The sequence below is a fragment of the Panthera tigris genome, chromosome C1 (assembly GCF_018350195.1).
Source record: "Panthera tigris isolate Pti1 chromosome C1, P.tigris_Pti1_mat1.1, whole genome shotgun sequence".
In the NCBI taxonomy this organism is placed as follows: Eukaryota; Metazoa; Chordata; class Mammalia; order Carnivora; family Felidae; genus Panthera; species Panthera tigris.
Window position 1 is genome coordinate 11,583,703 of NC_056667.1, and position 15,653 is coordinate 11,599,355.

General features: G+C 60.6%; 1 protein-coding gene across 1 annotated transcript; it reads left to right on the forward strand.

The window, feature by feature from the left end:
- The first annotated feature begins 2,242 nt into the window (after positions 1-2,242).
- Positions 2,243-14,718, forward strand: LOC102964811 (chloride channel protein ClC-Ka). Its single transcript, XM_007083779.3, has 20 exons — positions 2,243-2,268; positions 2,871-2,977; positions 3,694-3,822; positions 4,596-4,724; positions 5,325-5,464; positions 5,797-5,874; positions 5,975-6,053; positions 6,585-6,710; positions 7,027-7,111; positions 7,210-7,311; positions 7,890-7,974; positions 8,231-8,404; positions 8,855-8,924; positions 9,094-9,204; positions 9,547-9,760; positions 10,658-10,791; positions 12,782-12,870; positions 13,003-13,086; positions 13,854-13,940; positions 14,290-14,718. The coding sequence occupies exons 2-20, from the start codon at positions 2,878-2,880 to the stop codon at positions 14,335-14,337; spliced, it is 2,064 nt and encodes a 687-aa protein (XP_007083841.2). The 5' UTR covers positions 2,243-2,268; positions 2,871-2,877; the 3' UTR covers positions 14,338-14,718.
- The last annotated feature ends 935 nt before the right edge of the window (positions 14,719-15,653 follow it).

Below are 15,653 nucleotides of genomic sequence, written 5' to 3' on the forward strand. Positions count from 1 at the left end.
CCCAACCATCCGGGGGGGGGGGGGGGGACGAACGTTTGACAAACACAGACTCTTCCCTCTGTGTGCCAAGATTCTGATTTGGGGTCTTGGGAAGGGACCAGGAATCTGTTCCCATCAGGTCCCCACACAGCCAGCCCTCAGGCCTGTGTTTGGAAACCACTCATCACTCAGCAGGTATTTATTGAACACCTACTATGTGGGGGGCACCGTTCTAGGCTCTGGGGGACTCAATGATGAATGAGGCAGAGAGAGCCCCCTGCGCCCATGACTCCTCCTGGGGCAGAAGAGGACACCGAGGCTCCGAGTGGTGAGGGACCAATGGGGGTGGCAGAGCTGTTCTGGCACCCCTGCCTGCTGCTGGGACATGACGCAGGAAAATGCCTTTTGGAGGGACTTTGCTGCCCTTTCCCCAGCTTCCTGGTGCTCCCAGGGCTGGGAGGTGAGGCTGGCCCGGCCGATGCCGGCTGTGGGATTGTAGCCTATTCAACAGTTTTCCTGTTACTGTACAGAGTCAGCAGGTTGTGGCAGCAAGGTGACAGCGGGCCCAGGCCCACCAGGTCCAGGCAGAACAACAAGCCCGCACCCCACCTCCCACCACCTCCCATGACAGGCGCACGCGCTCCTACTTTGGATGGACTTGGCCAGGCATCCGGGGGCAGAGAGCAGCTCAGGGTGCCAGGATTTTAACACGTCGCGGAAGGGCCATGATGATTTTCACAGAGGAGCTTTGTCTGGCGGGGGGGCGGGGGGGGGGGGAGGGAGGGCAGTTACCCCAAATCTCTTGCCCAAATCTTTCCAAAAGCGGCATCAGACCCAAATCTATTGCTTTGTGCTCAAACCCTTGCCCTGGCTGATTAAAGCCACAGGGACTGAAGGAACTCCAGGGAGGGGGGAAGCCAGGCAGTCTAGGGCTGGGTTCAGCCTCTGCTGTGTGACTTTAGACACGTGCTGGCACCTCTCTGATCCTCGATCAGAGGCTGTGAAATGGTGATACCGCCCTTGATTCATAAGGCCGTGGGAGGATGAACAGTGTTGCAAACATGAAGGGCCTGGCATGTGGCAGGCACATAACCTTGTTCCCTCACCATGTCCCTCGTGCCCTCAGTCCTACCCTCTGCTGGGGTGGGACCGTCTGCGCCTTTCACTCAGCATTATAGTTTGAGAGGGCAGTTTTCTGAGACCAGAAGGGCCAGATGTGAGGATCGAGTTCAAGTTCCTCCCCAGGCCTCGGGGGTCTGTGGTGCCCCAAATCGCTGCCCCTGCTCCAGCTTGGAGGTCTGTCCCCAACCCCCGATCTCCGAGCAAGGTGGGCAGCGGAGAGTGTGTGGGCTGGAGTTTGACCAACCTGGTTGGGAATTCTGGCTCTGCCCTCAGTGTCTGTGACCTTGGAGCGGAAGCATCACCCCCCAGAGACTCCAATTTCTTTAAAATGGGATAATACCTCCCACCTCGTTGGGTTTCTGTGAGCGCTCACGGGTTTGGGGGAGGGTTGAGCACAGAGCCTGGCACAGCCAGGGGACAGCAGCAATGGGGCCCCTCGCCTTTGCCCAAGGTCTTCCTCCAGCTCCACTGGCTTTCTCCCTTCTCCCTTCTCTGCTGCTGCTGCTTCTGCTGCTGCTGCTTCTTTGGGTTTATTTACTTATTTTGAGAGAGAGAGAGAAAGAGGAGAGCGAGTGGGGGAGGGGCAGAGGGAGAATCCCAAGCAGGTTCCATGCTGTCAGCCCCAAGCCTGACGCGGGGCTCAATCTCACCAACCGAACCATGAGATCATGACCTGAGCCCCAATCAGGAGTCGGATACTTAACCGACTGAGCCACCCAGGCGCCCCTCTTCTCTGCTTTTTTAAACCCTTTCCATGCCCCGATCTGAGAATCCAGGGCCCTGACCCTCAGCCCCCCGCAGATGACCCCTCCCTGTCCTGCTGGTGTGCAGGAGTTTCTCTCTCCCATGTCCCCCAGCCCACAGCAGGCACCTGCAGCGTGCTTGAGTGCCACCCTCCGTGTGGCTGTCCTGGGTTTTGGGAAGCTCCTGCTCCTGGTGCCCCTTGGCCGCTCTGGCCTGCACGGCTCAACCGGCCTGGGCAGTTCTGGTTGGTTTGTCAAGGACATTCTTAATGGCCACGGTAAACCCGGGCAGGGCGGGGAGGGAGGGGGGCCTAGGATGTTGATTGGTGGAACGCAGACCTGCTCAGGTGCATCTGGGCTGCAGGCAGAGGTGTCTCTGTTAGAGGAGGGCTGGCTGGGGCCGCAGCAGGGCCAACGGACAGAGGTGAGGGGCTGCTGGGTGTGGAGCCGGGGCCTGGGTTGGGTGGAAGCTGGGCCAGGGCAGGTCGGGCTGGGGCAGGAGGCTGGGGGGCAGGGGGCCAGCACCTCGTTTCAATCCTCACGGGCTTTCCTTCAGCACCTGCGGTTTACCTGCCTCTGTGGCCTGAGCAGAGGAGAGGGGGGCTCAGGGATGGGCAGGGGGAGTCAGAGCAGCCCCTGGGGACCCCACAGAGTGACTCCGCGGGGCAAGGAGACTGCTCTGAGCAGTGGAAGGAGCCAAGCAGGAGCTGTGTCCAAGCAGGGGAAGGGAGTTCTGAGGCTTGGGGTCCTGCCTTGATCAACGTGCCACTGGACACAGAGGGCACAGTTAGGAACCCCGGTCCCCACCCCGCACCCTCGGTGGCACCCCCTTAGTGATGAGGGCACAGCAGACCTATGTCCCCTCCTGGTAACTTCACACACACACACGCACACATGCACACACATGCAAACAGGAAAACGCTTCTCCTTTTTATCTGGGAAGTAGGGGCATTGGAAGGGCCAAGCGGCAGGGCAAAGCCACTGGAGCAGCTTACCAAGGGTCTGTCTGTCTGTCTGTCTGCTCAGGGACCCGATGGAAGAGCTGGTAGGGCTGCGTGAGGGCTCCTCGGGGAGCCCTGTGACTCTTCAGGAGCTATGGGGCCCGTGTCCCCGCATCCGCAGAGGCATTCGAGGTGAGAGCTAGGTCCCTTCCTCTCCCTGTCGAAGACCCCTCAGGACATCACCCCTACCTACCCAGACCCCACCTCCCCCACCCACCTTGAAGTCCAAGAGCTGCCCTGCCTTGATGTGCCCACAATCACTGGGCGGCCGGGAGGGAAGGGATCTGTCTGCCTGTCCCTTTGCCCATGGGTCAGACGTGCTAGATGTCTGCTGTCTGCCTTTGGGGAGAGCAGGTCCCAAGGCCCGATGGCTATACTGGGGGCTTTGCTCCGGGCCCAGTGGGTGCTGCCTGGTCTGACACCGGCGCGGCCTGTAGGATGGCCCCACGGGTCTGGAGACATGGAGGGGCCCTGCTAGCCCCTTGTGTTCTGGAAGCTGTGGGCCCTGCGGAGACACTGGAGAAGGCTGTGGCTCTCAGCACACACTCCCCACCCCCTACTGCTCCATCATTCTTCCATGAGTGTCCAGTGTGGGTGGGGGGTGGGTGGGGAGGGTGCCAGGCCTCTGTACCCCGCCAGGGCCCACCGTGCGGCCACCTTCACTTGTCCAAGTTCCTGCTCTGCCCCTCGTGTGCAGACCCCCTTCTGGGCTACCCTGGGCTTGACCACGTGGCCCCAGCCCCACACTGCCCCTGGCCTCCCTGCCCTGAGCCTGAGCAGGCCTCCAGGGAAGGGGCCGTGCTTGCCCCACCCCTGTCCCGGGCTATGACCCAGTGCCCCTGCCCCAGGGGGCCTGGAGTGGCTGAAGCAGAAGCTGTTCCGCGTCGGGGAGGACTGGTACTTCCTGATGACCCTCGGGGTGCTCATGGCCCTGATCAGCTACGCCATGAACTTCGCTATCGGGCGCGTGGTCAGAGGTAACCCCTCCCTGGCACGCACTCCTGCTCTGGACACAGGCTTCCACGCACGCTCTCGGGATGCCACATGGGCCGCCAGGTGCATCGCGGGTGGAGGAAGGCTCCGGGTAGGGAGGAGGCCTGGGTCTGTGCAGGCGCTGCTCTTGATGTGCTGTGCAACCCTGGGCAGGCTCCTGCCTCTCTATGGGCCTCAGTCTCCTCATCTGCACGATGAGCAAGAGAGGCCCACATGTGCCCAAGAGCCCTTCGTCCTCCGAGCTTCTGCCCACCTGTTCTTGCTGCCCCTGTTTCTTCTCCTCCCTCCCTCCTTGCTCTCGGCTCAGTAGCTCCGGGCGAGGGCACTTGCTCAGGCTACCAGACCTTTCTTTTCCCACGCCTCAGCAGGCTCTCTGCACCCTGAGATCTCCCAGGAACCGGGATAAGGGGGCAGGAAGGTTCTAACACCCCTCCGGTGGACTTGCTCAGGGGCTCTCCTGAGCACCTGCTATGCACATGCCCCGGCCATCATCTGAGAGCTTTCTCACAATGACCCTGGGAGGGAAGTCCCACTGCTAGCCCATCTGACAGACGGGGAAGCAGAGGCTCACAGAGGTTAAGTCACTTGCCCAAGGTCACTCAGCTAGGGAGTGGCGACACTGGAATATAGACCCAGGGCCCTACGTCTCCCTCCATTTGGGGATCTGCTGCTCCCTGGGTGGTCCCGGGCCTCCCCTCTTTGAGCCTCCACTTCCTGGTCGGGGGACACCTGAGGGCTGACTCCCGGGTGTCCCCAGCACACAAGTGGCTCTACCGGGAGATTGGGGACAGCCACCTGCTCCGGTATCTCTCCTGGACTGTGTACCCTGTGGCCCTGGTCTCCTTCTCCTCTGGCTTCAGCCAGAGCATCACACCCTTCTCTGGAGGTGAGCCATTTGCCTGTGTGCTTTGTACCGCGGAGCCTCGTGCCAAAGCCTTTTCCTGTCCCTCGCGGCTTCTGATGGGGGGAGGCAAGAAGCAGTGACCCCATTTCACAGCCAGGGAGGCCAGGCTCAGGGGAGTCGTGTCACTGCCCCAGAGTCACACAGCGAGAAGGCCAGATCTGGACTCTTGGCTCACTGCTGGCTCTGCTTCCTTTCTTAGGGCTCTTCTGGGTGGTGACGGGGAGCCCTGGGGGCGGGTTCCCCAGGGAGGAGGGGCACAGCTCCCCCAGGGCCTCTCAGCTCTGCCTCCAGCTCCAGGCCAGCGCTGGGGAGCTCCAGGGGCACATCCGCGGGTGGCCTGAGCTTCTTGTCCTGGGTTCCCCCCACCTTGCCAGAGCTGTCTGCCAGGCTCAGCGGGAACGACACGGGCAGCTCACGTCCCCCTCTCTGACCCTCACCTCTGCAAATGAATTTGCACATCCCAACTCAGGGTTTTGGAGGACCCGACAGGTTCACGGCGTGGAACATTTTGCGCAGGGTGAAGTGTTGAGTCTAATCTGGAGACTGTGCCTCCTCTTGCCCCCCTGTCCATCCCCTGCCAAGGTTCTGGAATCCCAGAGCTGAAGACTATTCTGTCAGGCGTGGTGTTGGAGGACTACCTGGATATTAAGAACTTCGGGGCCAAGGTCGTGGGCCTTACCTGCACCCTGGCCACTGGCAGCACCCTTTTCCTGGGCAAAGTGGTATGGGCAGAGCATTCCCACCCCGCCCCGCCCCCTCTGCCTTTCTCCCCCAGGGCCCCACAGAAGCCGGGTCAGCGGGGACTCAGGCCGATGCCTGCCTTCAGGGGCTCAGTCTTGGGGAGGAGACGGGCTGGGTCCCCAGCGTGTGACAAAAGAACCGGGGAAACGAAGAAGGGTGTGGACGGGTATCCATGCGGGCCTGGATGAGGCTTTCTCTGAGCCCCCCCTCCCCCTAACCCTGGGCCCCGAGGGGGAGGGGCTAGGACTCTGACACGCCCCCCACCAGGGGCAAGCCCCGCCCCTGTGCCCACGCCCCCCCTCCCCCCCCGCAGGGCCCCTTCGTGCACCTGTCTGTGATGATCGCTGCCTACCTGGGCCGTGTGCACACCAAGGCCATTGGGGAGCCTGAGGTAAGGGAGTCAGGGAGGGCCGTCCTTGGAGGGACGAGAAGGAGGGGAGGGTGGGGGCTGACTCTGAGCCCCGGATGGCCCCGGATCCCCTCTCGCACAGAACAAGAGCAAGCAGAACGAGATGCTGGTGGCAGCGGCCGCGGTGGGTGTGGCCACAGTGTTTGCAGCGCCCTTCAGCGGTGAGACCCTCCCTCGCACCCCTCCCTGCACCCCGGGGCCCCCACACACCGCTCCTGTCCCCTACCGCTGTGGACTGATCCGTTCACTCCTGTGTCCAGCTGAGGGACCTGCAGGAGGGATGGGGGCCAGCTGAGATCTTGGTTCTTACAGCAGACTTTTGAGGGCACGGCCACCCCTGGGTGGGGTGGACGTGTTTATTGAGACACTTCAGGGTTACGCCAGGCAGACCCGGGTTTGAAATCCAGCTTCCCTGCGTGACCCTGGGCTGGTGGGGTCGGCCCTCTGAGACTCACCTCCTTGTCTATAAAATGGGGACCATAATGGCCCCACCCCCTAGGGCTATTGGAGGGATTGAGATGGCCCGGGAGGGCCCACACAGGCGTCCTCCCTGGGCTCCTGCCTGCCCTCCCTCACCTCAGGTCAGGACCGAAGAGAGACGGCAGGCCTGGAGGAGAGAGGAGAGCAGGACGGGCGGGCTCAGGGTGCTGGGATGGGTGGGGGTGGGGCTCTAAGCTCAGCATCACCTTCAGGCGTCCTGTTCAGCATCGAGGTCATGTCTTCCCACTTCTCTGTCTGGGATTACTGGAGGGGCTTCTTCGCTGCCACCTGCGGGGCCTTCATGTTCCGCCTCCTGGCAGTCTTCAACAGCGAGCAGGGTGAGTCCCCATCAGACCACCTGACCCCAGGCCCGGCTCCCTCCTGGTCCCTTCCTCCCCTTCCCCTCTTTCCCTCTTTTCTCCCTCTCCCCTCTCCTTCCTGACCTGTACTGGGCATGAAGGATGGGGGCCCTGAGAGTACAAGACGGCACAGTGAGCAAAGAGGCAAAGGCTGGTTGTTGGGGCCTTGAATGCCAGGAAAGGGTACTTCGTGGGGGCAGGACTTGGCACGACCCCCACGCCTGTTTGTTGAGGCTGGGACTGGGGTTTGTCTGGGGTAGGAGCGTGGTCCCTGATCATTCCCCTCCTTCCCCAGAGACCATCACCTCCCTCTACAAGACCAATTTCAGGGTGGATGTCCCCTTCGACCTGCCAGAGATCTTCTTTTTTGTGGCCCTGGGGTGAGTGAGTGCCCCCCACTGGGGGCCTCCCCCCCCCCAGGCCTGAACTGCCACCCTGTTTCCGGGCTGGGGCTCCAGAACTCCCCTCCCCTCCCCAGGGCCATCTGCGGTATCCTGAGCTGCGCTTACCTCTTCTGTCAGCGAACATTCCTTGGTTTTGTCAAGACCAACCGGGTCACCTCCAAACTGCTGGCCACCAGGTAGGCTCTGGGCAGGGACTGGGGACCTCTCAGGGGGAACAACCCCCTGACCCCTACTCTCAGCCTCCTGATCTATTTTATAGAGAGCCCTGCTGTCTGTACTGTCGTCCTCCTACAGAGCCCCCCAAACCTTCCTAGCCCACACGCCACTTATGGAGCCCTGGTTCCCTCCTAACACCCCCTCTCCGGGTCCCCCCAGCCACCCCTCCACCACCCCCAGCTTGCTGGGCTACCAACCCCTCACTCTGTCACTGAGTTTGCACCCCCCACGGAAGGCCCACTTTCCCATGGAGCCGGAAGGGCTAACTGAGCCCCTCTCCTCCCCAAACCTTGCCCGCCCCCTGGCATTGGCATCTCAGAGTCGGCCTCCTCTGCCCCAGGCCTGCCACGCGTGGCCCCGTGGCCTGATGGGAGCTCCGCCTGGGCGGGGTGGGGCTGACCCCCACAGGGTTCCTCCCCTGGAGTGGATCCGGCCCCCAGGATGGTGGTGGGGCCCGCTCTTGTCCTTTTCCCCTTCCGGGGGGGAAGATTGGGGCCAGCACTGGAGCTTACCCGCCCCCTCCACCCCCACCCCACAGCAAGCCTCTGTATTCCGCCCTGGCTGCCTTGGTTCTTGCTTCCATCACCTACCCCCCTGGCGTGGGCCGCTTCATCGCTTCTCGGGTAAGGGGTGCAGGGCTGGGAACCCCCCGCCATCTGTCACCCACTTTGTGCCCGTCATCTCGCATAATCCCCACCACACCCGTAAGGGGAAGCCTGTGGGTCATCCTCGAGTTCCAGACGAGGACACCGCAGCTCTGGGACGTCAGAGCCCTTCCCGAGGAGGGACAGGGCAGAGGAAGACTCGGGGCAGGGGCAGGGCAGGGGGGTGGCAGGAAGGGGCCCCCCAGCCCCCTCACCGACCTGTCCCCCGCACCAGCTGTCCATGAAGCAGCATCTGGAGTCACTGTTCGACAACAACTCATGGGCGCTGATGACCCGGAACTCATCCCCACCCTGGCCTGAGGAGCTCGACCCCCAGAACCTGTGGTTCGAGTGGTACCACCCACGGTTCACCATCTTTGGGACCCTCGCCTTCTTCCTGGTTATGAAGGTGGGTGCCAGGGGGCCCCCAGGGGAGCGCACAGAGTGGAGACCAGCCTGGGAGGGGGATGCTTGTCCGTGGCCTGGGCCTCTTCTGCCCGGCCCGCCTGATCTGACTCCCGCCAGCTGTGCGGCCCTGGCCAAGTGGCTTCAGTTCTCTGAGCCTCGGTTGCCTCGTCTTTAAAACGGTTGCTGTGTCGGCCTCGGAGGGAAGGTTGAGAAGGAAGAGAGGAAAGCCCTCGGCACGGTGCCAGGCACACAGTAGGCACTTTGTCAGGACGGGTTTCCTGCCCTCGGTCAGCGCCTTCCTGGTCAACACCAGACACCGGCGATGGGCGCGTGCCCGCGCGACCCCCTTCCCCCCGGGACACTCCCCTGTGCCCCCATCCATTCCCTCTTCTCGCCCACTCCTGTCCGGTTGCCCCTGACCTCTGCCCTGCTGGGTTCCCACCGCCCACAGTTCTGGATGCTGATTCTGGCCACCACAATCCCCATGCCTGCCGGCTACTTCATGCCCATATTCATCTTCGGTGAGTCTGGGGTTCTGAGGGTCTGAGAGGTTCAGGGTTACTGGGGCAGGGCTGGGGCTCTTGGCCCCTCCCCTCCCTCCTCCGAGGGTACTGAGGTTGGTCCCCAGGAACGGAGGGCTGTGGGAGCCGGGTCAGCCTGGCTCCCCCTCCCCCTGCTGTCTGTGGCCAGGAGCTGCCATCGGGCGCCTCATCGGGGAGGCCCTGGCTGTTGCCTTCCCTGAGGGCATCGTAGCAGGAGGGGTCACCAGCCCCATTATGCCCGGAGGGTACGCCCTGGCAGGTGAGTGCGCTGAGTCCGCCCTGGGCGGGGAGACATGACGGAGCTGGGCTGGACCTGGGGGGTCAGCCGGTGGTTCTGCGGGGCATGGGGCGGTCACTGCGCCTCCCCGTGAGCCCCCTCCCTGAGCCCCCGTGACTCTCTCTGGCTCCCGTCTTGTCCCTGGTGCCCCACACTCTCCCTTACCACGCTCCCCCTCACCGAGCCCAGCCACCGGGGCACCTCCAGCGTGTGGCCTCTGGACAGCTGCCATCTAGCGCGTGGCCTTAGCCCCGGGTGGCTCTGCGCTCTGCACGAGGCTGGCCCCTGGCCTGAGCCGCCCCGCCCTGGGTCTGCCCCCTGCAGGGGCTGCGGCCTTCTCAGGGGCTGTGACCCACACCATCTCCACGGCGCTGCTGGCCTTCGAGCTGACCGGCCAGATAGTGCACGCGTTGCCGGTGTTGATGGCCGTGCTGGCAGCGAACGCCATCGCCCAGAGCTTCCAGCCCTCCTTCTATGACGGCACTATCATTGTCAAGAAGCTGCCATACCTTCCGTGGATCCGAGGTCGGAAAATCAGGTGAGAGGTGCCCACTTTGGACTGGCTGATGGGGGTGATGGGTCTGGGTGGGCTGGGGTGAGGCCCCACCTCCAAAAAAAAAACCACAAAACCCTCACTGTGGCTGACCTTGGACCTGGGTGGTATGGAAAAGGCCAACACACAGCCACCTCGTCCCCACTCTCTCCAGCTCCCTGCATGACCTTGGGCAAGTCCTTGGCCTCCTGGGCCTCTGCGTCTCATTAGCCATCAGTCTGTCCTCATGACGGTAGGACAGAGATTGCCGATTTGCTGGAAACTGGCGCTCAGAGAGATGCCTTGTCTTGCTCGCGTCCCACAGAGAATCGGCGCCAGATCTGGGAGGTCCCCTCCTCCCTCCCACTCCTGCTCTGCTGTCCTGACTGGGACACAGGGGGCTGGAATCAGGCTTTGAGGTCCTCACTTGGCAGCCTCTGTTCCCAGAGAAGCAGGACTGAGAGTCTCTGAGACCCAAGGCCCAGCTCCCAACATGTGCAAGCTGCCACCTTGCTCCGGACCTCAGTTTCCCCATCTGTAAAACGGGGGTGGCTACTCCAGTGATTTTCAAACTTTAAAGCCTTTTTTTCATTTTGCCACAAAACTTTCCTTCAAATGAAATTTTTCAGGGAAGGCTTCCGAGTTAAACAGACCGAAGCAGAGACAGTCTGGGCGGGGAGACAGGGGTTTGAGAGCTAGGAATCCAGAGTCAGGCCGTAGGTGAGCCGGTCCCCAAGTTCCTCCCCACCTTGGGGTTCTGCCAAGTTCCTCCCCACCCTAGTTGCTCATCCTAGGGATGTCTCAGCGCCTGCCCACAGCCAAGAACCAGGTACCCCTGCCTCGTCCTGGGGTCTGGATATCCTGCCACTCCGGGACCTGAAGGGGGCACCCTTCTGCCTTCAGCTCTCACCGTGTGACTGTGGAGCACTTCATGAACACTACCATCACCACGGTGGCCAAGGACACACCGCTGGAGGAAGTGGTCAAGGTCGTGACCTCCACGGACATGGCCAAGTACCTCCTGGTGGAAAGCACAGGTGCCCGGCAGGAAGGGGGGAGCGCGGGTGGGGAGGGGACATTCCCTCGACCTTTCTCTTCAGCCTTGGAGGCTCAGGTCCAGGAATGGGAAAGCAGGGCATGGGACCTGTCAGGCACCTGAATCTGAATCTTCTCTCTACAACTGTGTGACCTCAGGTGGGTCACTTCACCTCTTTGAGCTTCGGTTTCCTTGCTGGTAAAATGGAGATAGCAACCGCCCTACTTGGGGTGGTTGACATGTTTAAATGAGAGACGAGAGGGGGCTTGTAAGGCACTCTGTGGATACCTTTAGGAATTTTAGAAACCAGTCCTCGTGTGCTTGGGAGTGGGGATAAAACGATGGGAACACTACCAGGGTCTCCCCTTCAAGCATTCCCCGGCTTAGTCACCTCTCTTGAAACCCTTTGCCATGAGAAAGACATCTCTTTAGAGGAAAATGGATGGGCACCTTTGTTAAAAGACACACGAGCGGGGCGCCTGGGTGGCGCAGTCGGTTAAGCGTCCGACTTCAGCCAGGTCACGATCTCGCGGTCCGTGAGTTCGAGCCCCGCGTCAGGCTCTGGGCTGATGGCTCGGAGCTTGGAGCCTGTTTCCGATTCTGTGTCTCCCTCTCTCTCTGCCCCTCCCCCGTTCATGCTCTGTCTCTCTCTGTCCCAAAAATAAATAAAAAACGTTGAAAAAAAAATTAAAAAAAAAAAAAAAAAAAGACACACGAGCTGAATCTTGGGGAAGGATCTAGCTAGAGCATCATTTCCCACTGGGACAAGTACAGTAAGGGTGGGAAAGACATGCCGGGGGGAGGCAGCTATGTCCACTCGGGCCACCGCCAGGCCGTATGTGCAAACAAGGCAAGGTACACACTTGGCAAGCATAGCACAGCTGGATTTTGATGCCCACTCATCCTTGCAGCAGGTGCCTTGTTCAGGAAGCAACCTGCACAACTGTATGGGTCACCCCCATACCCATCCCAAGAGACCATGAAGTCATTTATGAGCAACAGAAGCCTGGGCAAACCCCTCAAGCTCTAAGAATTGCAGTTTCCCGACCTGGAAAATAGGGACCAATGCAATATGGAGTTGTCAGAGGTTCTCACCCCAAATGCCAGGCCCTCTCCCCACTCAAACTGGGATACTTTTAACATTATCCCACAGAATACACCAAATATCCCGTTTGAAAATACTTGCATATGTCTGACTCCCCGAAGAGGCTTCACCTCCTGGAACAAAGACAGAACTGGCCTCCAAGACAAACTCCACTTGTACCCTTAGAGCCACAGGCGCAGGTTGTGGGACCCTGGCGCTCACCTAAGACACAGCTTTAGTTGTTACTGTTGTTGTTATTTATTGTTGTTGTTTAAAGGGAGAGTATTTACCTATCTAGTTGTAAAGGTTTGTTTTTTTTTTTTTCTAGTTGTAAAGTTTTTTGTTTTTTGTTTTTCTGGTGGTAAAGTTTTTTGTTTTTGTTTTTTCTAGCTGTAAAGTTTTAATTTTGCTTGGCAAGAAGGAAGACTACCAGGACTGCCCCCTCAAACCTGGGCCCGCTCCAGTCATGGCCTGGAGTGAGGCTTGCCAAGCCCTCAGCACACGGTGCATTTCCTGTGGGAAATGAGGGGCAAAGCCCGGCCGTGATGCACAGATATCTTCACGCTAGTTCTCCCAAACCTGCTCTTGCCTTGAGGCCCCGCCACAGGGGCGGTCAGGGTGGGCAGGTAACCTCCCGGCCCCCTGGCAGCCTCACCCAGCTGCCCTCAACTACCAGGCCTCCACATCAAAAGCTGAGTGACCTTGGGCAAGACAATCAGCCTCTCTGTTTCTCTGAGCCTCAGCTTCCTCTTCTGTAAGATGAGTGGTAATAGTTCCTGACCCATAGGCTGCTGTAGGTTCCTGAGAGACACGAGAACACCCAGTACAGTTCTTGGCACACAGTCGGTGCCCAGCAAATGTCAGTTTCTTCTTCCTGATGTGGCTCTCTCCCTCTCCACTTGTGCAGAGTCCCAGATACTGGTGGGCACCATGGAAAGGGCCCACCTGGTGCGGGCACTCCAGGCTGAGCCACCTTCCTGGGCTCCAGGACACCAGGTGGGTACAGGATGGGGAGTGGTCAGCAGGGTAGTGAGGGGAGGGGGCCTCTGGGAAAGGTGGTTCTAGGGGGCCGGCCTGGAGGAAGGGGTGGCTGGCCCAGGCCCCCCATGATTTTTCCACCATCCCCAGCAATGTCTCCAGGACATCTTGGCTGGGGGCTGTCCCGTGGAGCCAGTGACCCTGCAGCTGTCTCCGGAGACCTCCCTGCACCAGGTAGTGGGAGACAGTGGGGAGGGTTGGGGCATGCGGGCATGTGGGCATGCGGGCCGACAAGGACTGTGGGGTAGAGGGAAAGAGCCCAAGAGGGGAACTTAGGCTCCAGCTTTCTTGGCACGCTCCGTCTCCTTCTCTTGGGTCTGCTTCCTCATCTGCAGAATGGACACAGCAGTCCTTGTCCTCTCCAGCCTTTATTGCTAGGATTCTTGGGATGACGCAAAGACTAAGGGAAGAGGGAGAGCTTGGGGGAACAGAAGCCTCTGGGTGGAGAGAGACAGTAGTTAAAAATGTGTCTTTGCATAAAGGTACACGTGGGTCTCGGTTTCGGCTCTACCATATTCTCCTCGTGTGATCTTGGGCACATTACTTAATCACTCTGAGTGCTGATCCCCTCCCACCCTGCAAAACAGAGCCTGGCACATGGGGCTGGGGGCCTGGGGGAGGCCTCAGTTCCTCTGTGCTGCTGGATGATCCTGGATCCCTTTAAATAAACCCGTCCTTGCCCTTGGTCCCTTATGCGGACTCTGGAGACCTCTGGTGGTCATGGTGGATATTGCAGGCCCAGGTCCTGTCTCCCACCCACCACTATGCACGCGGCCGCCCTACCCTTCCCAGGCTCAGAGACAGGCAGGTGGGCACCACTGGGACGGAGCCCTGGCCAGGGCTCCACCTCAGCTCACAGCCCCCAGGCCAGGGCGAGATTGAAGCTAGAGGGGTGGGCCGAGCACATGTCCTCCAATGTTTCCTAACAACCCCTCCTCCAGGCACACAACCTCTTCGAGCTGCTGCACCTTCAGTCCCTGCCTGTGACGTCCCGGGGCAGAGCTGTAGGCTCCGTGTCTTGGGTGGAGGTACGAGGGTCCCAGGGGCGGAGCAAGGCAGAGGAGCCATGCCCTAGCAGGCTGGGGAGGCAAGGGGGGGCACCAGTATCCTCCCATCTAAATTTAGAGGGGTCTCACTGGATTCTGATGAGCCCCACTTCTTGGCCCAGAGTGGCTGGCCACTGTTTTGTGGCCAGTGGCCAGTCTTGCCATTCTCTGGACCTCAATGGTTCCATCTGTGCAGTGGCGGGGGGCGGGGGGCACTGGCTTCAATGTTCACCCCAGAATCAACCCTGAGCAGAGTCAGGTAATACTGGAACCCCCACTCTCAGCCTCTTCTACATCCTCCCTCCCCCCAACCCCTCTTTCTCTGTTCTAGTTGAAGAAAGCAATTTCCAGCCTGACAAACCCACCAGCCCCAAAGTGAGCCAGCCTGGCAAGACGAAACAGGGCGCCTCAGCTGCCCTGGTGAAGGAGGTTGGGCAGGGACCCTGCCTCTCTTCCCCCATCACGGCACACCTCAACTGCTCAGTGTAGCGGGCAGCTCTGACCTAGCACCAAAGAGGGCTCCACGGTCACCATGGTCCATTCTGGGTGACGCAAGCACTATATGCCTTAAGGGACAAGTTCCACCCTGGACAGAGCAGAAATGGAGACCGCAGAAAACCAGCGGACAGTGGGTGCTCATCGAAAAGTCACCAAATTTACAAGGAAGACAGGGGTGTATGCGGTCACCAAGGGCAGGTACAGAGGCCCTCTGGGGGTTGTAGGACTCCCAACCAGAGGCTCCTGAGAAAAATAAAGCCGATTCCCAGAGCTGCAGACCCCCTCACCTCAGCTCCAAGGGCGTCGACGTACCTGTGCGGGCCCTGAGCGAGCTCTTGGGGGCCCCCTGGTGGCCACCTGTGGGCATCGCAGGCCTGGGTTCCTGGCCTCCCACTGCTGCTAAATAAGCAGGAGAGCAGGTCCCTCACCAGGTCTTATGACGCTTGTCCTCACGAATAAGAAGAACCCTGTGGTCCAGCTACCCTCACCCCAGCCCCAGCTTCCTCCTTGGCTGAGCCTGGGCTGATAAAGCAGCGTCCCTGGGTGTGGCTCCTGTGTGCTCCGCAGAATCTTGGGCATCTCCCGTGGGGCCTCTCCGGGCCGGCTGGCAGTGGGTGAACCACCTGTTGGGGGCGGGTGGGGGGGGGGAGGGAGGGGCAGGGCATAGGGCCCCCCCCCCCGAATCCCTCTAAAACCCCCTTATCCCAGGGGCCCAAGGACACACCTTCCCCCAGAGACCAGGCCAAGTTCATTGGGTGAATCCACCACTTTAATTGTCTGCAGAGAACCTTCCAGGGTGCAGGGAAGGGGTTCAGGGAGCAGGTTCCGAGAGTGAGGGATGAACAGACCCTCCAGAGACAGATTCTCAAGAAGGGAGCTGAGGAACAGACACTTAGCTACCAGAGAGGCTGTCCCACCTCTGAGGGAGGGGGGCACGAACACAGAGGGAGGGGGAAGGACTGAGCCCCGGGGTCAGGGCAGGGGCCCCAGGTCCCACTCCGAGTGGGTTTCCTAGGCCCTTCTGCGTCTGTCTGCCTGGGGGCCCAGCTGCAGGGTCCTCTGGGCAGCTTGCCCTGGTGTCTGCTGAGAGTCCTTGAGCCCACTGATGACAGAAACCCTGCGGGGGAAGGTGCCCACCTGAGCCAAGTAAAGAAGGGAGAAGGGGGACTATGGCTCCCACTGCTGGGGCAGGTCCAC